Source organism: Euleptes europaea, chromosome 10 (genome assembly GCF_029931775.1).
Source record: "Euleptes europaea isolate rEulEur1 chromosome 10, rEulEur1.hap1, whole genome shotgun sequence".
Lineage (NCBI taxonomy): Eukaryota > Metazoa > Chordata > Lepidosauria > Squamata > Sphaerodactylidae > Euleptes > Euleptes europaea.
The window spans coordinates 28,545,587-28,572,487 of record NC_079321.1 but is presented as its reverse complement, the minus strand read 5'-3'; the positions used below and the strand labels follow the sequence as shown (position 1 = coordinate 28,572,487).

General features: G+C 45.1%; 1 protein-coding gene across 1 annotated transcript in view; it reads right to left on the bottom strand.

Moving 5' to 3' along the window:
- ROCK2 (Rho associated coiled-coil containing protein kinase 2) overlaps nt 1–26,901 on the bottom strand; it is a 113,656-nt gene that overhangs the window by 46,629 nt on the left and 40,126 nt on the right. The window contains exons 2-6 of the mRNA XM_056856236.1: nt 20,128–20,209; nt 18,496–18,596; nt 14,181–14,318; nt 12,496–12,756; nt 7–151 (exon numbers count right to left, since the gene is read on the bottom strand). Of these exons, the coding sequence (XP_056712214.1) occupies nt 7–151; nt 12,496–12,756; nt 14,181–14,318; nt 18,496–18,596; nt 20,128–20,209 (727 nt within the window). The remainder of the gene's footprint in view (nt 1–6; nt 152–12,495; nt 12,757–14,180; nt 14,319–18,495; nt 18,597–20,127; nt 20,210–26,901) is intronic.

Sequence of the window (26,901 nt, the reverse complement as noted above, 5' to 3'; positions counted from 1 at the left end):
ACTCACCAACTAGCATCTCAAACAGAAAAACTCCTACAGACCACCAGTCACATTCCCGTCCATAATAACCATCACCCCCTTGTGACTTTAACACTTCAGGCGATATGTAGTCAGGTGTTCCAACTGCTGTATCACAACGCACCATACCTGTCTTCATAATTACATAAAAGATAACAATTCAACAGTACAACTGATTAGTATGGTGGCTCGGTAACCTACATTTCTGAAAAATAAAAGTAACTTTTCGTTAAAAATAGTATAACTGTATAATAGCCGTCATATAAAATCACTTTCATACAGTGCACAATGAAAGTAAAAACAAATCTTGCTAAGGGGACTGAAGAAAATCTAAGGAGTCAAACAAAATAAGCAAAAGTTGAGAATGCATGCTATATCCAATTTACAACCCCAAAATGGAAATCTTTGCAGGTGATCCTAAAATAACAGAAGACAATACATAGAAACACCTTTGCTTAAACTGGGCAACTGAGTCCAGTTGTGAATACTTTCTCGATGCGCCAGTAAAATAGATGTCAGATTTACAGATTAAATTTTACCGAAAATAAAGAACTTAAAATAAAGTGTGTCTTTCTAAATATTTCAGCATTTTACTATACTACACACAAGAGTTATGTAGCATATACAGGCTGAGCTGCAATCAAGAAGCTGCTATCACAAGCTCAATGTCTCTCAGCTGCAGCTCCCACCCATCCCCATAAGCAACACACTGGAGTAGACCCAACCCTTATCCTCCCATTCCACTAAGCAGAACTCTGAAGCCTAAGGAATCTTCCTCCAACTTTCTTCCAGTGAAAGAAATACCACTTAAGTTGGAGGAAGGCTCCTTAGGCATAAAGAAGGCTCCTTAGAGGAAGGATGAATACATGCCATAAATGTTGGCCTACATTGTAGGGTTTTTCTACTGATTACTAATGGTGATAATATATTGGATAATGCATGCAAAGTGCTTTGGATGCTCAAAACTGCTTTATAAATGTTAAGTATTACAAAGTGTTCATCATTAAAGGTTAAGCATCTTCACCTCCAAGTAAGACTACTTATATCACTTTCTTTCACACTTCAAAGATCATTGTACAGACAGTAAGGTCGACCCAATTACCAAGGATTAATGCACATATTTTAGATTGAGAATAAAGCAGGCCTGATGGGAATTCAAAACATTAAAAACCTACCGTATTATCTTCACTTCCGCGATGTCTGAATAAATGCTAATTTCCACCTCTTTAATGAAACGGATTAAAAAGAGAAAGCTAAATACAAGGCACTGCTTCTTATAGCAGGTTTTATCATCCATTAAAAATATTCTACTGCCAGTACTAAAATGTAATTAACATTCTGGATGTACCACAAAAGAGAAGAGATTTTATCCAGATCCACGAGAAAACCTTTGCTTTAAATTGCGAGTTACAAGATATTTGTATAAGTGTGTTACCCACAATACATTCACAGAGGGGGTATAGTGAATAGCAGGGAATGAGTTATTTAAAACACAATGACTTGTCTCTTCCCCTATAACCTCATCATGCTGCCAATCTGTACGTGTAAGTGGAGGGAAAGCTCCACCGTGCCTGTGGTAGAAGTGGATTGTGTCCATACAGAAAACTCATTTCATGCCCTCATTAGATGCTAAATATTGCCCATGAGACTGCAAAGATGGAAAGTTGAGTATGTCTTTGAAGAAGAACCTGAGGTTATAATCAAAATATCATGAAGGAAGGTTGGGAGAAAAGATGGAATTCTTCAAAAGACCCAGCTCTGTGGGCCTAGAGGCAGGGGAGGTAGCAAGGGTGAAGAGGAAGAACAAAACACTGAAGACGACTGACGAGAAGAACAGGCCACAGCTTTACTGAGTACAACCACAGGAACATTGGTGTAGCACAGGAACAAATTCAGCATTGGGCGACCCGCCTGCTACCTGATATCACCCCATTCCCCCCAGCCCGCTGCTGGGGGAGCAAATGTGGCAGGGCAAGTCCCGAGATCCCACATGGGCACAAGCCACTGCGTGGTTCCCTTGCCACCTGGTAGTGAGAGCCAGCTGACAGCCCCTGAGCTGGGCATGCTGATGTGGCCCCACCCCAAGACCCCTTAAGAGGGTCCCCAGAACGGGGAAGGTGGGCATGCAGGCACAGCCTCCCCAAAATGGACCCGGTCCAATGCCCAAACCGCCACAAGAGCCAGGCAAACCCAGCCTGCTTCTGCCAAAGCTCCTATGACTGCAGTCAACAAAGCTGCCCATCGCAAATGCCATAAAGCCAAATCTCCTGACCTCATTCCGAGAGATGAACACCTAAGCGGCTTGCTGTGCCACAGCCAGCACCGTGACAGGGACGTTCTCCCAAACCCAGTAGGCCACGAATGCCGGCGCAGCAGCACTGGTGTGGAGGGGGAGAGCCTGGCCCCCAATGGACATGGTGGCAGCCACCCATCGGGGGCGGGAAGAAGGGGGAAGAGGGAGCCATTGAAGCCAGGCCTGCTACCTGCTGCTGCTGAAGAGGTTGAACCGGCATTTCCAGCGTCCTCATTGGCAGTTTCCAGAACCGGCCAAGACCATGTAGACACAGTTGCACTGGGAGTGGGTTTTGTGGACCTGATATGCAGCTCTATGGGCTGTGCCTATGTTTTCACCGGCGTAACTTTGCACTGGCAAATGTGTATGTTCCCATGCTGATAGGGCTCAGGGAGCCGATTAATGCCAGCCCTGCTCCCAGCCCTGCTCCCTTTGGCACTGGCACAGGCCCCTACACTGGAGGTGTGCCGGCATGCCTGGGTAGTGCAGCTGCACTGGTGCCCAGCGATTATGCTGCTGCACAGCGCTGTTGTGCCGGACTAAGTGCCTTAGCGCAGACATAATCGCTTATTGCAGTTATACTGCCGCTGGGGTCACGCCACCTCCACAGCGGTTTCACCGCCCCCCCTTGTGGACTAAGCTTTAGGAGTATTTAAGAGTGAAGTCTAAGACTGCAGCTGAAGCAAGGCCTCCATTGGTAGCTATGGATGAAAACCCACAGCTAACAAAGCAGATGCCTGCGTCCACTCAGCTTGCCTCACTTAAGAATGTATAAATCAGTGTTTCTCAAACAAGGGTCTCGGACTCAAACGTTTATTGGAACTTTCTTGAAGGTTGTCCCAAAACCAGGAGGCAGAAAGAGGGTGAGTTGGAAGAGCAAGCTCTGGAAGGCTGGATGGCAAATTTGGGTTTACTTCTGAGTAGTGTGCGAAAAGTCCATTAAATATAGCCTGTAGCTCAGTAAAGCTACCTATTTATAAATAGTAATTATGAAAAATAAAATATTCTTGTTAAGTGTTTACTGAGTTTAGATCCCTGTGTTTTACACTGTGAAGGGAGAAAGTAGCAAGAAGGGGCTTTGCAAGCATGTTCCAAAGAGTATGGTAAGTTTGGAATTGAGAGCTACTTGGGAAAGTCTAAGGAAGACTGGTTGAAACATTTAAGGTGATTATAGACAACTTCGCAGAGCACAGATTCTGCCATAGTTTTAAAAAACTTTTCACCATTCCCTTTTCCCTTATTTTTACATATGCATATCCAACTCATGTTCTAACAACACTGGATCAGATCCTAGTTTTGTTCCACCAGCGTAACCACATTTATGCTGACAAGAACAGTACTTGTGCTGGCAGAGGAGCAAGTGGTGATTTCCACAGATATCCCTCTCCTACTGCAGACCCTACATACCTCCCCAGGCACTGTTCGGCAGACATTGACCAAGGGTGGATTGGCCATTAAAGCGATGGTGGGCCAATGGTCCCCCCCCCAGTATTATTAACATGATGCTGTTGATTGCATCGCTTCTACTCAAAATAAAACATAACATGCTGAATTGGTATGAGAACAGCAACTAAGCAGCCATCGGTAATGGGATTCCAAAAATCAGTATGTCATTATAAACCTTGTTTTGTTATGTTTCTTCCCTATTTTTAAGTAAACCAAAACAGAGCCTAATTTTGCAAGTTGGGTTACAGGTGCCTGAAAAGTGGTAGACAGCTCCAAACTGCTTGGTGGTTCTACCATGACTGCAAGTCTCCATAAATCAGTCAGTTAGTGAGCCACAGATTCTGCATTATGAATAAGATCCGAGAAAGATGTGTACAATGAAATGGGAAACAGTGCCTAGAAGCACAAGCCACCCATAACTCTTTGTTTGCTTTTTTAAAAATACAAAATACAATGTCAACTATAATCAAGATTTACCACCACAATAATTTTGCCTGTTAGTAAGACTCCTGAAAAAACCTGATTGATAACCCCCCACACTTAACCATGCACTATAATTCAGAGAAAAGCCAAGAGAAAGGTCTTCTAATGTCAAAGCTAAATAGATTTGGTCCTGTAATGCTGGCTGGATGGGAGGGTTCCTGGAAAAAACACACACACTGCTTTAGAGCTCTTCTGAAGAAGAGCAGGATGGACATCTATTAATGGAAGCCTTGGTACCTACCGTGAAGGCTCTTTCTCTTCCGAGGCGAAGGGCATCTTATTGTTGGGTGTTTTCCCGCTGCTCCCAGGAGGCAGGACCAAAAAACGAACTTCCTGTCTCCTTGGCGGGAAGACCGCCCACCATCCTCAGTTACTGGCTTGCCTAGCTCCTAGAGAAGTGCTAAACAAAGACTGAGAACGGTATACATGTAAGGTAGGAAACAGGGTAGTTAAAAACACTAAACAGTGAACCTAGATGAACCCGGAGGGTTAACTGGGAACTGGACCGCATAACGAGCGGTAACTTGACACTGATTGACACCTGCAGGGTATTGGCAACTTGTAATTGAAGGAGAGGACATCATCAACTTCCGGATCTTTCGCCTATTAGGTCAAGATGCGTCTTGGTCTGTAGGTATGAAGATCCTTAACCGGGTGGGCCAGATGCCCTTCGCCTCGGAAGAGAAAGAGCCTTCACGGTAGGTACCAAGGCTTCCTTCTCCTCCGAGGCAAGGGCATCTTATTGTTGGGACCTTCTAGAGCTCCCAGATTGGGTAGGTCAATTTTCTTCCAGCATGTGCTGCAGGACCCTGCGTCCGAAGGCTGCCTGAGCGGATGACCAGGTGTTAATCCTGTAGTGCTTGATGAAGGTGCTGATAGTAGACCAGGTAGCTGCACGACAGATTTCTTCAACTGGGGCCTGTCTGTTGAAGGCTGCTGAGGTCGCTGAGCTGCGAAGTGAGTGAGCGGTGATGCCTTCTGGAGGAGTGACCTTAGCGGCCTTGTAGGCCTCTAGAATGCATCGGCGCAGAGTGTAGCTTATGGAGGCGGAAGACATTCTGAGTCCCTTGTTGGGCTTGGAAATGTTGATGAACATAGCATCGGATTTCCTGAATTCCTCAGTTCTATCGATGTAAATTTGAAGAGCTCTGCGCAAATCTAGGGTATGCCACGACTTTTCCGCCTGGCAGGACGGTTTTGGACAAAATGAAGGTAGACAAATGTCCTGGGATCTATGAAAGGAGGAGTTTACTTTAGGGAGGAAGGCTGGATCCAATCTCAAGACGACCTTATCTTTGTGGAAGGTACAGAGTCCTTTATGGATTGAAAGGGCTCTGAGCTCCGAAACTCTGCGGGCCGATGTAATAGCAGTTAAAAACAAGACCTTCATCCGGAGGAATTGTAGAGGTATCCTACGTAGCGGCTCGAAGGGAGCCGAGGTGAATGCTTTCAGGACAAGGTTCAGCTTCCAAGTGGGGAAGCGGTGGATGGTCGGAGGACGAATGTGTGTGACGCCTTTCAGCAATGCAGCGATGTCCCTATGTTGAGAGGTAGGGACGCCCCCTACTGAAGGAATGACAGTTGAAATGGCTGCAATCTTTTGATTTGTTTGAGGGTGGAGGCCGATAATTTCAGCCTTACGCCTTCCTGGAGGAACTCCAAAATTGAATTGACCCCTGGGTTTAGGGGGTCGACTTTCTTTCTCTGTCCCCACCTGACGAAGGCCTTCCAGGATGCTGTGTAGATTCGCCGTGTAGAAGGCTTACGAGCTTCTAGAATGGTAGTCACCACGTCATGTGAGTATCCGAATGCTAGGAGTCTTGCGCGCTCAAGAGCCATACGGTCAAGCAGAACCACTGGGGCTTTGGGTGGTTCAAGGGACCTTGCTGAAGCATAGTCGGAGTGACTGGGATCTTCCATGGTTCTTGTATGGAGAGTCTGCGGAGGGTTGCAAACCAGGGTCTCCGCGGCCAAAAGGGAGCTACCAAGAGAACCGTGGCTCCCTCCTGTTGGATCTTGCGTAGAACTCTGGGAAGAAGTGGAATGGGCGGGAAGGCGAATAATAGCCCCTGAGGCCACGGGAGAAGAAGTGCGTCTGTTCCCTCTGCTCTCGGGTGGTAGTACCTGGAGAAGAACCGAGGGGTCTGGTGGTTGGTGGCAGACGCGAAGAGATCTATTGTGGGTTGACCGAACCTGTCTGTGATGGCTTGGAACATCATCCTGTTTAGTGACCACTCGCCCTCCTCTACTGTCTGGCGGCTTAGCCAGTCCGCTTTGGTATTCAGAACTCCTCTGATGTGTTCTGCTCTTAACGAGAGGACGTTGGACTGTGCCCATTCGAAAATCAGTGAAGTTTCCTGGTGAAGCTTCGATGACCTGGTGCCTCCCTGTTTGTTGATATAAGCCTTCGAGGTCATGTTGTCTGATCGTATGAGGACGTGGTGGTGTGGAAGGTCGACTGAAAACGTTAGTAATGCCAGCCTCACCGCCCGAAGCTCCAGGAGGTTGATGTGGAGCTTCCTCTCCTGCGGAGACCAGCGCCCCTGTGCTACCTTGGAGTTGAGGGTAGCTCCCCATCCCTCCAGACTTGCGTCCGTGAAGAGCTGCAGTGGATCGTCGTGGAGATACTGCTGACCCTTGCATAGATTGGATGGGTTGGTCCACCAACGAAGGCTGTTCTTTACGGAGAATGACACTTGGATGAGTTTGTGTGTCTTGTGGGTGATATCCCTTTGGAAGGGACGGATCATCCACTGAAGGGGACGAAGGGGGAATCTTGCCCATGGTACGATGTTTATGGATGAGACCATGTGACCCATGAGCTTCGCTAGAGTCTTTAAGCTGGATCTTTTGTTCAGAATCGTGGCCTTGGCTAAGGTGACTATTTTGTGGATCCTTGGCTAAGGTAGGGAAAGGACGTTTGTGATTGAATTTATGTGAACTCCGAGATGGATGACCTTTTGGGAGGGTTCCAATGAGCTCTTTGCTAAGTTTAGAACATATCCGTGTTCTTGTAGAACCTGGGCTACTCTCCTGGTGTCCAGTAGGGACTGATGACGAGATTGGGCGCATATCAGGATGTCGTCCAAGTAAGGGTGGACTTGAATGGATTCCTGTCGGAGGGATGCCATGATGGTGACGAGGATCTTGGAGAAGACCCGGGGCGCTGAGGAAAGTCCAAAGGGGAGTGCCCTGAACTGGTAGTGATCCTGGGCATAGGCAAAGCGGAGGTACCGTCTGTGGATAGGGTGGATGGGAACGTGAAGGTAGGCTTCTTTGAGGTCCAGCGCCATCATGAAGGTTCCAGGGAGGAGGGATTCCACGATGGAACGCATTGTTTCCATTCGGAAACGCTTCTTTTGGATCCTGCGGTTTACAAATTTCAGGTCCAAAATTGCCCTCCAGTCCCCATTTGATTTGGGGACCGTGAAAAAGATGGAGTACACTCCCTGAAACCTTTCTTGGGCTGGAACCGGCTCTATGGCTGCCAATTGCTGCAGGTGGAGAATGGCCCGAAGCGTTCTTAGCTGTTTCTTTTTCTTTGTTGGCCATGGAGAAAGGATGAAGCGATCCGGAGGAGGGGTGATAAATTCCAAGAGGTAGCCCCTGGAGATAATAGGCATAACCCAATTGTCGGGGTTTGATAGTTCCCACCTGTTTGAGAACGCCTGTAACCTTCCCCCAATGGGAAGAGAACTGGAGTCATTGGGAATTTGATTTGGAGAACTTGTCGGGTTTGTCCGAACGGGTTTGTTGACCTTGTCTAAGGAATCTGCCGCCCTTACGAAATGGCCGGAGGTTGTTGTGATTGCCCCAGGAGCCTTTCCTGGACTCAGACCTGTACCTGAAGGGGACTCTGGGGTTACGAAAGGACTGATATCCAGATGGGCGGTTGTCCCTTCTCAGTTGTTTCGGCATCACGTGTCTTTTATCCCTAGTTTCCACTAGGATTTTATCCAATTTTTCTCCGAATAGTCTCCCCTCTTGGACGGGGTAGGCCATCAATGAAGACTTGGCTTTAAAGTCAGCAGGCCAAGCTCTGAGCCATAGGGCTCTTCTGACGGAGGTGACAGATGCCATGGATCTAGCTGAGAAAGAAATTGCATCTAAGGATGCATCTGCCATCAGGGAGGTTGCTTTAAGGACTCTTTCCAACCCAGCTGAGACCCGGTGGTTCTCCTCAGGAACCAGTTGTATAAGTTTCTTTAACCAGAGATAGGATGCTCTGGCAAAGATAGAAGTGGTTGCATTCGCTTGGATGGCCATGGCTGCAGCCTCGTGAGCCTTCCTGGTTAAAGACTCTGCCTTCCTGTCTAATTGATCCCTGATGGAGCCGGCGCCATCCTCGGGAACTAGACCAGAGGTTTGTAAATCAATAACAGGTGCCTCCACTAGAGGGACCTTGAGAAGGGACATGGCATGAGGTGCCAGGGTGTAATTCTTTTTGACTCCTGCAGGGATTTGTTTGCCTGAAGTGGGGTTGTCCCATTCGTCTTTGACTGCCTGCAGAAAAAATTCTGGAAAAGGCACGGTGTTAGTCTGGGGCTTCTTTCTAGGGAAGCACTCCTGTACCCCTCTTTTGCGTTTTGGGGTAGGTTCCTCTAAGGCTTCCTGATCCTCATTGAGGTCCAGTGCCAGTAGGGCCTTAGCTAAAAGATTCTGAAAATCGTCCCCAGAAAATAGTCTGGGCTGTTGCTCATCTGAAGGCGGGATGTCTTCGTCTGAGTCATATTCCCCGTCTTCGCGTTCGTCTGGGTTTGAGGACTGATCCTCTTCAGAGGAAAGGGCCTCATCCTGAACAACTGTGGCCTGTACAGAAGCCTTCTTGGCCGCCTTGGTGGGCCACCTAGAAGTAGATGGGCCAGGTTCCAATTCGTCTCTATCTGTGCTAACAGGGTAGGAAGAGGAAGAATGTGGGGAGGTCTGCTGAACCACCCAGGGGAAGGGGGGGGGGAAGCCTCATTTGGAAGGCTTGGAAGGCCTGCCATTGCCTCTGCAGGGCCAGGTTAACCAAGTCGCTAGCCTCTTCATTGGAATACATTCTCCCATCACCCACAGCGCTCAAAGGGGGGGGATGCCACCTCCCGCCTGGAGCCCTCCTACCGGTAGTCCAGTGAAGTTCAAAGGCTGCACCGAGGTCGCAGGCTGAACTGGAGCTGTTGGAGCGCCTGAGGGTCTGGAGGAACCGGTCTTCGGTTTGTTGGAGCGTCTCTTTCTTCGTTGTGCGCCCGAGAGCGGCGCAACCTTCGGCGCTGATTTTCGCGCTTTTTTTCTTTGCAGCGCTGGCTCTCCCTCTTCCCCAGAAGGCGTCTCCGCGGCTCCCTCCCGCTCCGATGAACCGCCAGGGCGGTCATTGGAGGGGTTTTGGGCGGAATGGACCAGCCCGCTAGCTTGGTAATCTTCCACGGAGAGGAGGTCATCCTCCCTCCCCGTTGCTGCGTCGGCCATCTTGGCTGCCCGGCCGATGCCTTGCACCCCGCTCTAACCCGCGCTAGCGGGGAGAGGGAAACGAAAAAGGGGGGGGGAACGAACAAGACCAACGGGGAGACAGACAAGGAAGACTCACGGTAACAAAGGAATGGAAAAGGAGGTTTTGAATTTTAAACGAGCTGGAGCTAAAACAGGTCGCTGCTCTCCGGACAAGGCAGGACAAAAAACTGAGGATGGTGGGCGGTCTTCCCGCCAAGGAGACAGGAAGTTCGTTTTTTGGTCCTGCCTCCTGGGAGCAGCGGGAAAACACGCAACAATAAGATGCCCTTGCCTCGGAGGAGAAAGATATATTTGCATTAATAAATGCCACGTAAAATAGTAACTATAACTTTTCCCATAACAAATGAGGAATGACATTACACACAAATGAAGCAATAAAGCATGTGTGAGCCAAAAGAACAAGGCATCAATGTACTGACGGCATCGGCACTGGCATAATCTACAGATCCACTTGCAAAGAGGCTGCTTTTATTTGTATCTGCACTCAGGCAACCAAAGCCCCCTAGTCAGCCCAAATGCCAACCATGTTTTAGGCACCAGGGAAGGGGTTCTCAGTGCAAATGGTTAGCAAATGATCTATTGCTACCACTTCCCCTGAAAATGAATCTCCATTGCCTTAACTTGATCCATGCTCTAGAAATCTTACTAATAAAATAGTAAATGCATTAGTAATTAACATGCTGCCCCATTCAAACTCCATAACTGCATTCATTTCATCTTTTGGAATTGCTTTTTATGTGCTAGCTTTTCATGGCAGTTTCTGGTTTTAGAAACTGATGCCATAAACTCGTCATGATGTTGTGACAAAAATATGAATAACCAAGGATATGTTGGATATTTCCACAATGTCAAAATGAGCTCAAACAGAAAACTATCCAAATAGATCTGACTGATGGATTTATTTGGATCTAACTTTTAAGTAAGTCATCTGAAGACCACTAGGGGATGCTATGAGAACAACTGTATGTAGTAAATATGCGACAATTACTGTTCACATTATCAAGCCTTCCATTAAAGAGTAGTTAAAAATGCAACAGCTTATTAGCACTGGAATCAGGTATTACCTTGACCAATCAGAGTTCTTTTTAAAAAAATTTAAACTCTGAAAGCTGAAATTTATCCCTCCCCCACAACTCTCTCACGGCCATAAACATACTTAGTCAGATGTTAGGTTCCGCTACCCAAAAATATTTATTTTCAAAAGGCAGTAGAACTAAATTATCAATCCAAATGTAACCTGGTTCCAGAGAGCAAAGAAAATCCAATACTCCTCCATTCTGTCAGGTAAAGGGTTCACCGTGACTTAAAAGCTCACATTCACCTTTTACCAACAGCAGTAAAAAAAAAAAAAAAAAATTCAGTCAATTCTTTGATGTAATCCAAGCAATAATTTTTGATTAAAAATTCCTCCTCAGTGAACAACAGGAGAGGCTCCTATTTTAAGGATTCCTGAACTTGGAACTTTAGTTTAGTGCAGACTATATGTGTGTGCGTGTGTTAAGTGCCGTCAAGTCACTTCCGACTCATGGCGACCCTATGAATCAATATCCTCCAAAATGTCCTATCTTTGACAGCCTTGCTCAGGTCTTGCAAATTGAAGGCTGTGGCTTCCTTTATTGAGTCAATCCATCTCTTGTTGGGTCTTCCTCTTTTCCTGCTGCCCTCAACTTTTCCTAGCATAACTGTCTTTTCTAGTGACACTTGCCTTCTCATAATGTGACCAAAATACGATAGCCTAAGTTTAGTCATTTTAGCTTCTAGGGTAAGTTCAGGCTTGATTTGATCTATAACCCACTGATTTGTTTTTTTGGCAGTCCACGGTATCCATAACACTCTCCTCCAACACCACATTTCAAAGGAGTCTACTTTCTTCCTGTCAGCTTTCTTCATTGTCCAGCTTTCACACCCATACATAGTAATAGGGCAGACTACATAGAGGCACAGAATCACATTTCTATTTAGGTGCCACTCTGGGCTTAACGTCCTTGCAGCCCCACAAGCAGCTATTTGGAAAAAAAATAAGCTGTATAGCCTAGCTGAGTGAGTACAAGCCCTTCCATGAGTCTTTTTAGCAGCTCTCTGGATCATTACCAAAATTACAGTTAATTTGCTCTTAATGTTCTCTAAAATATTCTGTACGCTAATAATAACTGGTAAAGCACAGTGATTGAGAGGCCTCTTTTCACAACAAGCAGCACCAAAAATAGCTGTGAGGGTTAAGCTGGCATTTGGTTTTTTTTTATTTTATTGAGATCTTCACAATGCTCAAGGGAGGTATCTCATTACAATATGTTTTATATCTTTCTTAGGTTACCTGGGAGGGGGGGGCTTTGAGTTTGGGTTCAAAACCTGAAACACAGAATTGCATCCTCAATATAGACATCAGCTTTTGTTCTCTCTAAATCTTCAAGGTAAGATAACATATCATAATATTTGTTTTGTACGTTCTTCTCCTTCCCTTGGACAATAGGTGAAGGGATCAAGCTAGACCTGTGTCTTGAACACGGAGAATAAACTTTAATTTGAGTATCTCAAAACAAAAGTCCAATAATACTTGACATGTAAGTGCTCTTAGAACATCCAAACCACTTAACAGATTATTAAGCAATCCTTCCGACAACCCCATAAATTGTAGCAAGGAGACTGAGATAGAGTGACTTGTCTGAGGCCACCAGGGCAAAGGTAAGATATAAAACTGGCACTTCCTGGTTCTCTAGCCATTACTCGTTATTTTAGAAAAGATATTCAATGAACTGGATACTTACTTCATCCATTTTCATACATGTGCCAAAATCTGCCAGCTTCACATGTCCATATTTATCCAAAAGCATGTTGTCAGGTTTCACATCTCTGTGTATCAATCCCATGGAGTGAATCGCATTGAGAGCTAGGACAACTTCAGCTGTATAAAATTTGGCCCACTTTTCAGGCACATCGTAATTGCTCATAAGGTTCACAAGATCTCCACCAGGCATGTATTCCATTACCATATATAAGTATCGGTCATCTTGAAAGGCACAAAAAAGCTGCAGCCAGAAGGATGGACATTTGTAAAGAGGTTTACCAGGCAGGTCAGCTTTCAATATACTATCAAATCATAGCCAATTTAGAACACTGTGGAAGCTTTTTTCCCTTATGCCTTAATTTTAAGGATAGTTTTGGTATTGTAGAGTTATTTAACTGTACAGGCATACTGTCTATTAAACGGTTTGCGTGAGTTCTAGAACAGTTGTTTGAAAAGGCACTATGAAGCAATAGTGCAATCTGAGGAAATTATATTTATAAACATTTATATAAGTGAATTGTTAGCCTACATCTGTGATTTTTGAATACTACCAATTTACAGTTGAATTTACATTTTTTTGAACACAACCCTACAATGGCAATCAAGACAGCAAATCCACACAGCTGGAAGGGGAATGCTGCCAAATTCTACTCCTTTGGGTTTACCTTCTTAAGAACTTATCTCACAGTGTAATGGAGAAAATAAAAAGCGAATGCCGGAATGCATGTGCTTTTACAAGACCAGTCTAAGAGACGGTTCTTGAATGGGCTGTGGACTGCACTGGCTAGTGACTTAAAGGAAGCTGCTGTTGAAACAGTAAATGAAAGATAAAGAGCCCTAAGGGAGTTCTTGCTAACACCAAATATATACATTGCTTCCTATTTTCAAGTTCTGCACATGGGTTGCATGCATTTCGAATGCACTTGGAATTAATTTAATCATTCTGGGCATGTAAAATTAATGATAACCTGAACTGTACACGTTACTAGCATGTGAGCCTAATTCATTTGTTTTGGTTTTAAAATAACCCAAATAAAGATTCACAGTATAGTTTGCTGGTTATACTGTTTCCAGGTCCAAAGGCATTGCCATTTTCATAAAACTTTCTGAGATACACAGCCTGCTCTATTTAAGAATATTACACACTACAGAAGAAAATAAGGGACAAACTCCAAAGCAGCAGCATACAAAGCTTACTTTTTGGCACTGTGCTGTTTTCAATGTTCTACATATTGCTTCCACATCATACAAGTACACTTCAGTTACTGATTTACAACACACAAATGTATCTGAAAGAACCACATATTGGCTTGGAGGATTTTGACAGATGGACGTTATTTTCGCTGATTTCCCCCTCCTGCTGCAAGCTTCTGACTCCCCGCTCATGGGACAATCTCCCATCCACTGGTGCTAGGAGCACCATTTCAGAGGGCATTATGGGCTACAGCAGGAGGGAGAAGATGAGGAAGTTGTGTTCTGCAGGTGGCAATTATTGGTGGGCCCAAGCCATTACAAGTTCAGCTTAATAAGGAAAAAGCCAGCTGGATTCTAAACTAGCAGAAATCTATCTATTAACCACTACCACAAAATTACATTAGTTTTAATGCTTCTTCAAAAGAGCATCTCAAAGTGCAAAAATTCCAAATATAAAAAAATTATCCTTACCTGAACTACCCATGGACTGTTGGCAAAGGCCATTATGTCTCTCTCTTCCCAGAAAAAGGCCGAATCTGATCTTTTGATCATTTCAAACTTACTAAGAAGTTTCATTGCATAAACCTTCTGTGTTATTTTATGGCGAACCTGTAGATGAAGAACATTTTTTTGAAAAGTTTATTAAGACTTCAGAAAAGGACTCTCTTGCATTTTTGTCTTCAGTAATGGTAACATACATGTCTGAAACTACTTCCATCAGTAACAAAAATCAAACCCAAATAATTGATTCTGTGTAAGCAAAAAACTTCCCAGCAGATCTAAATGCTTGGAGAAAAAAACCACCACACTCCCAAGAAATAGTACTGGGGTTCTGCAAAACTATGCAAATGCAGAAACCAAGTGATCACAAGGCAGATCTGAAAGTAACACATTCTGATGAATGAGCTACCAGACATAAACAGGTCAACCTGAACTGGTGTTTTCTTTGATATCCCCCTAAAAATGCCTCTAAAGATGCTAGGAGATTCCCAGTTGGATCTTTTTTTTGAAGCCACTATGCAATGCCCTGATTCAGATTGGAGCTACATGGGGGGGGGGGGGCAGGACTATTTTGCCTACAGAAACTTATCTCTGTGTGCTATCAGTCTTGGAAAAAATAAATAAATAAATACAAGTGCACTTACCCCATCCTTTCACAGACCCAATCTGAATCAGGCACTATGTGGCTCTTGTTTAGATTTTAAAATATGTTGGGGAGATAAGAACATAAGAAAGGCCATGCTGGATCAGACCAAGGTCCATCAAGTCCAGCTGTCTGTTCACACAGTGGCCAACCAGGTGCCTCTAGGAAGCCCACAAACCAAACAACTGCAGCAGCATTATACTGCCTGTGTTCCACAACACCTAATACAATAGGCATGCTCCTCTGATCCTGGAGAGAATAGGTATGCATCGTGACTAGTAGCCATTTTTACTAGTAGCCATGAATAGCCCTCTCCTCCATGAACATGTCCACTCCCCTCTTAAAACCTTCCAAGTTGGCGGCCATCACCACATCCTGGGGCAGGGAGTTCCACAATTTAACTATGTGCTGTGTGAAGAAATACTTCCTTTTATCTGTTTTGAATCTCTCACTCTCCAGCTTCAGCAGATGACCCCGCATTCTAGTATTATGAGAGAGAAAAGCTTCTCCCTGTCTTCATACCATGCATAATTTTATAGACCTCTATCATGTCTCCCCTTAACTGTCTTCTTTCCAAGCTAAACAGCTCTACGTGTTTTAACCGCTCCTCATAGGGCAGTTGCTCTAGTCCCCTGATCATTTTGGTTGCTCTTTTCTGTACCTTAAAAATAAGATCAGAAATAACTCCATAAGACAGAATTATCAAAAACAATCACCACTTTTATACATCAAGACAAAACTCTGTCTGTGACTGGTATGAATGAAACCAGATAGCTACATGCAGATTGACATAAAATTGGAGCTTGAATCAACAGTTCCCAAATTCAATTGTGTTCTGTGTGAGAGACAGTGGGAGGGAGAATGATCACAATCCATAAGGGGTAGCCAAAAGTGCTCAGGAGGCAGCACGACCCCAGCGCCAGCGTAAGTGCCTCTTGCGTTAGCATAAGAGGCATTTACAACAGCGCTGGGGAGCAGTGCGGGAGCCGCTGCAGGGGCTCGTGCAAAAGGGGGCAGGGCCAATGTTACTCAGGGCCCTGAACCCTTCTGGGACACCCACTTTCTCAACCGTGAAGTTATACTGGCAAAAACCATGGTGAAGCCCACTGAGCCGCATTAAAGGGTTGCAAAAATGACCCCCCCATCAATGTAGCCACGCCTCCAGGGCCCCAAGTGGCTCTGGAAGCTGACCTAGCAGCTGGTCAATGGGACAGGGATGGAAGGTGGCCAGGCCCCCACAGCAGCAGCCAATAGCAGAGCCCCACCCCCTTTAAAAGCACCAGTCACTCTGCATACACCTGGCAGGTAAGGCGTGCGGCTCAGGACGCTGTCCAAAATCCATGAGAAGAGCAGACTTAGAACGCATGCTGGGCAGTCCTGGCAGCGAAACATGGGCATGGAGGGTGCATTTTGTGCTATCCCTGACAAACTGCACTGTGGCATGCACCCTGGGCAGGGGGCCGGCACCTAGCACAACAGGTCTGACACAGGGCACAACACCCCTCCACAGAGAGCAAAGTCTGCAACCCATGTGTGGACGAGCTCTCCCCAAGGGTTTACTTTGCAGGTTGAAGCTCCGAGCAGTCAGCAGGCAGCAGCCCCACAGCATCCTGACAGTGACATGCCGTGCTGTGGTCGGCCTCCTGCTGCCTGGGGGTGGCAGCAAGGGGGTGGCCACACCAGGTGGCCAGGTGCGAGGGAACCTGAACACATCCACGAAGCAGGGCAGGCCTGCAGGACGACTGGTGAAAGGCAGAGGTGGGGGGTCTTGGGAGGAGGGTGTGAACTGGGACCCCTGCCACTGACAACAGGGAGACCCCCAAAAGGGGGGGGGGGAAGCTGTCTGCTCAGAGGCTGTGGGCTGCTGAAGGCCCATGCAACATCTGAACTATTCTGCTGCAGGAGACAACAACCCTCCCGGGTGAGCTGCTGGAAAGGGGAACAAGGCGTCAGCTGCGCTGACAGACCAGAACCGCAGTCTTATAGCTTTGATGTGAATGAGCCCCGCCACAGAGGCCAGACCAGCGGTGCTGAACCAGCAACTGAGGCACCCATGATAGATCACAGAATGGACCACCAGTCGACGCCAGGATCCAGCATGATCCTGGGCACCCACCACGCATGCGCTTACCAGTTTCTTCAACAGGTGCCGAGCTACCAGCCATTCGTGGAGCCTGATGGCTGCAGGAGTGGAAAGCTGCTGTTCAGCAGACAGAGGCTCAGGGAGCCAGTGAAAGACAGTTCCCTAACCCTCCCAACGATGGCTGCGGCCACCCCATGGGGGTTGGAACCAAGGGGGGGAGAGGACATGAGGAGCAAAATGAACGTGGTAGCCGGTGGGTGAGGCCAGCCTGCCACTGGGCAGACGATAGCAGCGGTGGGTCAGGGTTAGATGTGCCATCTAGCAGCCAGGCTCTGTCAGTGACCACATTGGGCTGGGCGAGCAACCGACTCGAGCAACTGTGCTTGCCTGGGCTCTTGGGATGGGCTGGTGGCAGGCGGCTCCATTCTATTGCACCTCAGCTCCCAGGGCATATTATCAGTGCCAGCTGCTACCTTCAGAATGGCAGTGACAGGCGGAGACAGAACGATGGGACCTGGGGTGGCAGTTGGGGGCTCAATGGTATTTGACCTCACCACCAAGCGGGGCAGGATGGGTGGTGGCGGGGCTACTCAATTTTAAGAGGGTGTTGGGTGCTGTGGGCAGGGTCAGCCTCTGCCAGCTGTGGCCATACTCTCAGGAGATGGGACCGCAGAGCTTGGATCATCACAGGAACAGCCATCTGAACAGATGAGCTGTTCCCGTGGCCAGCCCCTGAGGCTGGTCACACCAAAAAAGCCCTGGTTCTGTCTATGGACAAAGCCATCCGGCAGCAGCCAGCTGCACATGGCGGTCGCGCATCTTTCCACAAGTGTCTGAGCACACTATCCCCTTTCACTATGCTGAGGATCAAGGGACCTGCATGTACAAATGTCATGTGGGATAGAGGCTGCAGTAAAGAAGGGGAGTGGATACGATTGAGCCAAAAAAGCTGGCTAGATCTAACCCAAAGAATATTTTTCCTTGAGAACATCTATTTTATTCATGTGCAAATTCAGCAAGAATGATTGAAGAAATCTTAGTCAATTACACATACAAGTTTTTATCAAGTGACAGCTATATTAATTGCCTTTCCACTTCCTTTGCATGCTCATGGTTTGTCATACTTCCAGTATCACACACGTCTGAGGGGAACTGACCACCAATGCATTTAAGGAGGGTATAAAGTCAAGCAACTTGCCCTTAGAAGAGTGAATAAAGGAAGAACTGAGACTATTAGGAGGCCACTGGTTTTTGTACAAGAAACTGTATTTTATGATACATCTGCATATTTTAAATGTTGTATGCAATATGAGGTGAAGATGTTTGAGATAAATTAATGTTGTGATTATTCCTAAATACAAAAAAAAATTATTTATTTGTTTAAAACATTTATTGGCTGGCTTTCTTCCTTATGAAGCTCAAAGAGGCTTACAAACGTAGATAAAACATAGCATAGAATACATTTAAACCATAAAACCAAAGTTTAAAATTTGCTCATGTGAAAATTCACTATCACTGAAATGTAAGTACAGTGGTTTTATGGTGATTCTGTTTCTTACCAGCTGTACTTCTCCAAATGCTCCTCTTCCAATCACTTTAACAACATCATAGTCTTCAGCTTTCATTTGCAAAGCTCGAATTTTTTCCACAATTTTCTCAACTAAAACAAATTTAAAGAATGCCATTATAATGTACACAAGGGTGTGGTCACATACTGGGTCATCTATCTATACTTCCAGAAAATTACATTTTCTTAAAATGGTTTATTTATTTCATCTATACTCCACCTTCCTCCCAAATAGGGACCCAAAGTGACTTAGATCATTGTTACCACCGTTGTTTTATCCTCATAAAAACTCTTATGAAGTAGGTTAGGCTGAGTGTGTGTGACTGGCCTAAACTCACCCAGAAAGCTTCCATGATAGCATGGAAATTCAAACACAGCTCTGTCAGATCCTAGTGCAACCACTCTAACCATTACACTACACTTTCATCTTTTCACTGTTCAAACGGAAATTAAAAGCCAAAATGTAGAAAAGGCACACCCCACTTGTGTAATATGTTACGCATTTGTTATCGGTGTGTTTTTTGTACAGCAAAAGATCAGGATATGAAAGCACTGTCCTTCTCAAGTTTCTAAGAACTTATAGGGTTGGGTCCAGTGAGCCATGATCCTGGCATCCACAGATCTTTTCTGCATCCCCCTCCCTCCAACATTTCTAGCTTTGGGGGGGGGATGTTCCTGGTGTTGAGGAACCGACATGAACTAACAGCCACGCCCTTCAGGAGGCTGCTGTGAAGAGAAGAAAGGGGGCAAAATTATCCTCTCTCCCTCTTCTGCCAGTGGAGCTGCGGTGACAGAAAGGGCAATTTTGTACCCTCCCCACTGCAGCCTTCCCACGTGTTCCATGTAGTTCGTGCAACCCCAGGAATAATTTTTTCTAAAGTTGGGAGTGCTGGGAAGATGTGAACGTGAAGATCTCTGACTATAAGCACCTTCTACTAGCTGGCCGCTGGATCCCACCCTACAGTATCCTTGCAGAAATGTTCATGCTAGGGGAAAATTTCTCATTTTCACAAGCCTCCCAATCGCACTTAGTGATCCGCTGACATCAGGCAGCATTTTTATATCTACTGGCCAGAGCTCTTAATAAAATGATTATCATTAGAAAAAGTTTGGCATTTCAAATAATTAGGTTCCCTATCTATACAATATAGAACAAAATCTCAGGTACGATGTAGTACTCCAAATAGCAGCAAAAGGATTTTAAGAAGAGACTAGATGGCCATCTGTCAGCAATGCTGATTCTATAACCTTAGGCAGATCATGAGAGGGAGGGCACCTTGACCATCTTCTGGGCATGAAGTATGGGTCACTGGGGGTGTGGGGGGGAGGTCGTTCAGAATTTTCTACATTGTGCAAGTGGTTGGACTAGATGACTCTGCTGGTCCCTTCCAACTCTATGATTCTGACAGTTAATAATAGTATTCTAAAGTCTTGAATAATTTAATGAAATACCTTACATTAAACACATATTGACAACTTTTTTTCAAATATGATGAAAACACAAGTTCCTCTTTTAAAAATTAGTCTGGCTTTTTCAGATAGGCAAAATGATAAATGGAGTAATTCATAACATCTCTAATCATTCAGTATCAATGGACAGGGACAGCATGCAAATGAAACTTACATCTATTTAAGAAGTTATCTATGTTCTTGTTTTTCCTTAGTGCTGGATAATCCAGATCAAGAACCAAAGAATTCAGACCATCCTATAAAAAATAATTTTTAGAAAGTTAATTATAATTAATTTTACAGAAATTCATCCATCCCTACTCCATAGCTTCTTAGACAGAGATGACGTAATATTTTGCTACAAACAGATTACAAAGCAATATGTATCTCATACCCAATTTGCATACAACCCATATTTTCAAATAAAATTAAAATGCTGCAGAAGCTCTCTTACTATTTATTCCTAGTTTTACAAACCATTTAAAAACATAATTGTAACATATGTATGTGTCTGTATGTATGTGCAGTCAGGAATTGGGGAGAGAAGGGTACACAAAGTAATGAAGCACCACTAGCTAACCACAGAGGAAACATAGGAGAAGACAATCTCTAGGAATTCTATTCATGTGCCAAAAAACAACCAGAATCGGTTGCTCATATCCTTCTGCACTGCAAACTGTACACCTCGGCTAGAGAGAAATATACAGAACCCCTCCTAATCAGCAGCCGAGCCCAAACTGATGCAGGGCTTGTATGATATCTACTAAATGATTGCAACCCTCATGTAACTAGGTCGGTAGCCAAATTCCTTGTAATCTCATTAAGTATGCTGTACTAAATGGTCCTCCGTATTTTACATGCCCTGTCAGATGTAGATATATTAGATTTTGCGGCCTTCTGTCTGGCAAATTTTAAGCAGAAACTTGTATCTATGCCATTAAGGTTTTTGTATTTGTGCAATCAGGAATTGGGGAGAGGAGGGTACACAAAGTAATGAAGCACCACTAGCTAACCACAGAGGAAACACACGAGAAGACAATCTCTAGGAATACAGGGCCCAAGTTGTTTATGCCTCTAGCACAACCTTGAACTGGGCCCAGAACAAATACACTCTCTGCATCCTACTCCAGGTAGGAGAAGAGGTGCAGAATTTGGAACCAGTTGCAGCAACCTATCACAGAGTAACCAGACAGGAGTTTCTAACAAGTGGGTGACAAGGAGCAAGATCTAACAGGCAATAAAAGAAATTACTTCTTTATACACTATATAATTAACATATGACATCCAATACCACAGTAGTAGTAGTAGCCGCTATTTAGACTGCTTAACCGAAAACGGATATGAGGCTTTATAGAGGGTAGATCAGTTGCTATTATCTAGAACCTCTAAATGAAGCCTTCATATGCCGTAGTAGAAAAATAACTCTGAATACCAGACACTGGAGGTAAAATGGGCAACCATCTTCCTTACGGCCCATTTAAAAATTCCAGAAGCATCTGGCTGGTCACTGTTGGGAACAGACTGAAACTCTGGATACTCACCATAAGGGCTCCTTCTGCTTGGAGGTTCAGACGGCATCTTGGTATGGGTAATTCCCACCAACTGCTGAGGGAGGCAAGACCAATTTCTTCAACTTCCTGTCTCCCGGGTGGGAGTCACCCCAGCTCAGTTTGGTTACTTCATGAGCTGATGAACCCGAGGACAGGAAGGAACAGAACAGAGATAAAATAACAACCAGAGCAGGTAATTCACTGTTAGAAGCAAACAAGTGATATCCAGAAGGGCGATATGATGGGGTTAAGGAAGGGTTAGAGCAAACATCTTCTCCCCGCAACTTGATCTTGCTTTCCATAAACATTTTCCTTTTCTTCCTTACTCTTTTTTTTGGGGGGGGGGACAAGATGCCCTCCTAACCTCAGAGTAGAAGGAACCCTCATGGTAAATAGTACGTATCCAAGGTTCTGTTCTCGCTCTGAGGAGAAAGTCAGCTTGGTAGGGGACTTGCAATAGCAGTGTCCCAAGAAACGGGTGGGAATTAACTATCTTCCACCACATGCTGCAGCACTCTAAATGAAGGCGGTGTTGGCCAAGAAGAAAGAGTTAAGTTTGTAGTGTCTAACAAATAATGAGACTGAAGACTGTGGGGCCACCTTGCATATTTTCTACTCCGAGGCTTGATAATAAAAGGCTGCAATAGTGGCTGGACTTCTCACAGAGTTGGCCGTGATCCCTGCTGGAACCGGAATGTTGCTTGCCTTGTAGGCATGGGAGACACACTGTCGAATGGCATAGCAGTTGATGTCTGATCTGGACATCTTCTTCCCTTTATTCGGGGCTGTTAACAAAATGAAATGGATCCGTCTTTCTGATGGACTCAGTATGTCAGAAGTAGATTCTGAAGATCCTCCAGAGGTCTAAGAAATGCCACTCTTTCTCCTTGGGGTGGCTAGGATGTACACAGAAGGATGGGAGATTAATCTTTTGACTCCTCTAAAAGGCTGAGTTAACCTTGGGAAAGACAGGGGGAGTTTGTTGCTCTTCTGCAGGATCTCTGGTTGATAGGGCCAGAAGAACGACTGGAGTGGTCTGGCAGGTAATCAGGCCCATGAAACTGTCCCTATGCAGAAGTTCATTAGGCCCTGAAAGTGGACCATAGACATCAGTTGGGCAGTCTTGGCTTTAACCATATCTTTGGCCAAACTCAATACCCAGGAGACCTTGTCTTCTGGGAGGTACAACATGTTCTTGCACATGTCTATGATCATGACAAGGTGTTGTAGCCTATGCAACGGGGTAAGACTGCTCTTCTCCTTGTTAGTATGAAACTATGGGTCTCCAGGAGCTGAATGGCTCTTTTTAATATATAATTTTTTATTAATTTTGATAACACAAAACAAACAAATACAATAAAATTAATATATAAAAAGAAAATACAAAAGTATCTTTATATACTAATTATTACATTCAAAATTACTTAATTATAAAATCCTAAAAGATACCCCTTCACCCACCTTAAAAAAGTGACCCTTCACCAGACTTCCGGAGAAGTGTCTAAACAGTTTCTATAATAAAATACTTATTAAGAATATAATATAAAGATATTAAAACTAGTTTCTATAACTCGCTAAAAAATATAGTAAAATCCATTTTTGCCAGTTTATCCCAATATGAGGCGGCCTTTAACCATGTTTTTTTAAATTCTTCCATATACTTTCCATAGTTTGGCCATCCTCATATACATCCATAATTTCTCCAGTCCGCGATTGAAGGTTTACTCACTTGCTTCCAAACTTTAGCTATCACAATTCTTGCAGCAGCAGCTGAATGGCTCTGAGGGTGTCCCTGGTCCCTACCTCCAGAGTTGGAGAGTAGATAAGGATGTTGTCCAGATATAGATGAATGTGGATTCCTTGCTGATGGATCAGAGCCACCAGTAACTACGAATACCTTGAAGAAGACCTTAGGAGCTAATGCCAGGCCAAAAGGCAGAGTCCTGAACTGGAAATGCTGACCGTTGTAGGCAAAACAGAGAAACCTGTGATGACCTTGAAATATGGGGATGTGCAAATAGGCTTTTGTGTGCTCAGTGGCGGTCATGAAGGCCTTGGGGTGTAAAGCTTCTCCAGTGGCTCCTGGAATTCACAGATATGAGGATAATCCTTCCCAGAAAGAAAGGAACCAATACATCTACTTACTTATGGAAGATAGGTCTATCAATGGCTACTAGCCATGGTGACTAAAGGGGCAGTACGTCTCCACATTCAAGGGCAGTTAACCTCTGTATACCAGTGCCAGGAGGCAACATCAGGGGAACACCTTAGCCTTTATGCCCTGTTGTTGGCCCTCCAGAGGAACTGGTTGGTCACTGTGTGAAACAGGATACTTGACTAGATGGACCACTGATCAATCCAGCAGGGCTTGTATATTCCTAGTTTGATTGCTTGCATCAAATAAAAGAACACTGTAATGTCCTGACCCCAAATAAAGGCCTCGAAGATATTAACAAAATAATCAGGCATCCCATAAAAAACAACTTACTTTATTGGCATCTCTGAAAGCCTCAGCAAAGAGGGCTACCAAACAATCAGCCAGCAAACGACGACGACGACAACAGAGTGCCGAGAAATCATTAATAATACTCGGCAGCTGTGCTGTGCTGAGAGGCAGTCTCGAGTTAAAGAGACATTACATCACATCTCTCATTTACAAAAAAAATAAAAAATAAAACACATACATAGAATGAATTAAAACATGATTAAAAACACATATGTTATATAAATAAGGTGTGTATCTCTCTGGTGCAAAGACAGGTCTGCAATTTGATGTTACATATCTGGGACACCTTTCTTCAGCCTGGAGAACACGTGTCTCACACGGTACCTTATTGTCCTGATTACTCTCTTCCACAATTATTTAGATATATCACATATAAAAATGCATACTAACTAGTTGCTATAACCATAAAACAGTATTGATTTTAAAAACATTATACAACATCCAAGTGTTCAATTACAGCTTTCTCAAATATTTAATTTATCACTGCTATTCTTCCCCCACACTCCAGATGCCTTCTCCTTTTCCATACTGTTCCAGCACTACCACTGCCGACTTTCTCCTGTTGCCTTCTTCACCCAAGCATCTCAACAGGATTTACTGAGGTTGATAGGCGTAGCATTGCAAGGTCTTCTTTTCCCCTTTAAGTTGAGGCATCAAGGGCAAACATCATTTCAAAAGTTTGGGCTTTTAAAAAAAATCCTTATTTTTTACTTTTTAGATTTTTCTGCAAAAGTGGGTTCTCCCCCCACCCCCGCAACAAGTTTGTAAAAACATCTCCCCATCACTGGGTGACCTCATTTGCGTATTTTTGGTCTGCATGCTGGGGGTCATGTAAAGAATAAGACACAATATCTCACTTATTTTTAGATAACACAGCCTCACGATTCCAGATTTTTTTCTTTTACAACATGCAGCCATGACAAACTTTTGTATAGGTGCTAATTAGAATCAACATTAGAAGATATGCCTTTTTAAGAGTTTCCAGTTTCTTTCTGCTTTAGTATGCTTCATCTCCACTGCAATGTTTGCTATGGAGGGAGAGAAATCTTTCTCTCTGTCTATAAACCTGAATCAGTGCAGAGATCAGGTTGTTCTTTGGCTTCTAATAGGAAGGAGCGAAGGCCACCCAAACAGAGAAGCCTCCTATATGTTTGTGAAGGCTGCCATCAGTTAAATGTTGGGGTAGGTGAGAAGAGAAGACTCACTGGAAAAGATAATAATGACAGAATATGAAAGTCTGTTCATATTAACTATGACAGGTGGATTTAGATTCAGGGGATCTAAGTGTTAAGCTAAGCTGATGTAATAACCTGGAAAGCCCCTAGAAGGCCTGAGACTGAGTTAATGAGTTGCACCTGTAGGGTGACTCAGCCTGAAGGTAATGAGTTGTACCTGGAGGGTGACTCAGCCTGTAACACTAATTGCTGCCTGGAGATGGCATCTGTATATAAGTATTTGACTCCATGAGTCTTATGTCGGGAGACAGTGGTGGAAGAGTGTGTGTATAGCACTGTGAATAAACAACTGCATTTTCTACAAGCTCTACTGGTACTGGTGGTTATTCCTGGGCGTTGGCACAGTCCGCCAGCTCCCGCAACAGGGCTCTGGGCCCAGTTTGCTACGCCTCACGGGACTAGTGAGAGTAGCACAGCAGCATCCAGGATTCCAGAAGCCATAGAAGCTGTAGAAGCAGTGGGAGATTGAGTGGTGAGATGGCTCAATCTCAAATTCCCTTGGAGAAGCTGACCCAGGACAACTATGCTACGTGGTCGGTGAGATTGGAACATTATCTCAAGAGGGAGGCTCAGTGGGGAGCCGTAGAGCATGTGCCTGTAACTGCAGTGGAGCGGGAACGGGACAGTAAGGCTCTAGCTAATATAATTCTGTCAGTAGACAACAGTCAATTAGTCTACGTGTCAGGAAAGGCAAATGCCCGGAAGCGTGGGAGGCTTTGAAGCAGGTGCATCTTCGGACTTCAGCCGGGACTATCCTCTCATTAATGAGGCTGTACCGAAGCCATAAATCACCCCACACGCCGGCAGCCGAGCACCTCAGGAATCTAACGGAGATTTTCAGACAGCTAGAGCTGAGGGGGAAGAATTACACACCAGAAGACCGAATGCACATTATGCTAGGATCCCTAGATGAAAGCTACCATGTGCTGATAACATCTCTGGAGCGTATGGACGCAGCACGTTTAATGCCAGAGTACGTGTCGGGGAGAATCCTGGAAGATGAAGCAAGACGGTGGGAGAGCCAGGATGAGATGGCCGCAGCCCAGGCGAGACCGCATCCGGTAATAAGAGCAGCTCATCAATCATTGCGGCAGACAGCAACCCAGCAGTGGGAGGGTCACCCGAGAGAGGGACATCCCAAACAGTCTACGCCGATGGCAACGCGGATGACTTCGCCGATGACTTCGCCATGGACATCGCCAAAGACACCAGGATGGGAGGCATTCGTCTACCCTGCGCAGAGTTTGCAGCAGAAGCAAGCGCGTGGAGCTGGTCGGAGGAGCGGTGGCTTCAAGGAGGAACCGGAGGAGTGCGTGCTCTTTGCCAGGAAATGCTTCAGCTGTGGCTCAACGAAGCACTTCAAAAGAGACTGCCCTAATGAGCTGGCCAAGAGACGTCAGCGTAAACAGACTGAACATTCCTCACATACCTCTGTAGTACTGGCAGAGGCTGGAGAAGCAAGCAGCCTCTGGCTAATCGACAGTGGAGATTCCAAGGTTTTTGTTAACTCTGCTGCAATGTTAAATGCAAAGAAATGTTCTGCCAAGAGTCATGTAAGTTTGGCAGATGGGAAGCGTTTGGAGGTGGCATGTGAGGGGGAGGTGTTTTTTCCTGCGTTAAATCACACGTTCAAGTCTGTGCTGTGTGTCCCAGGGCTT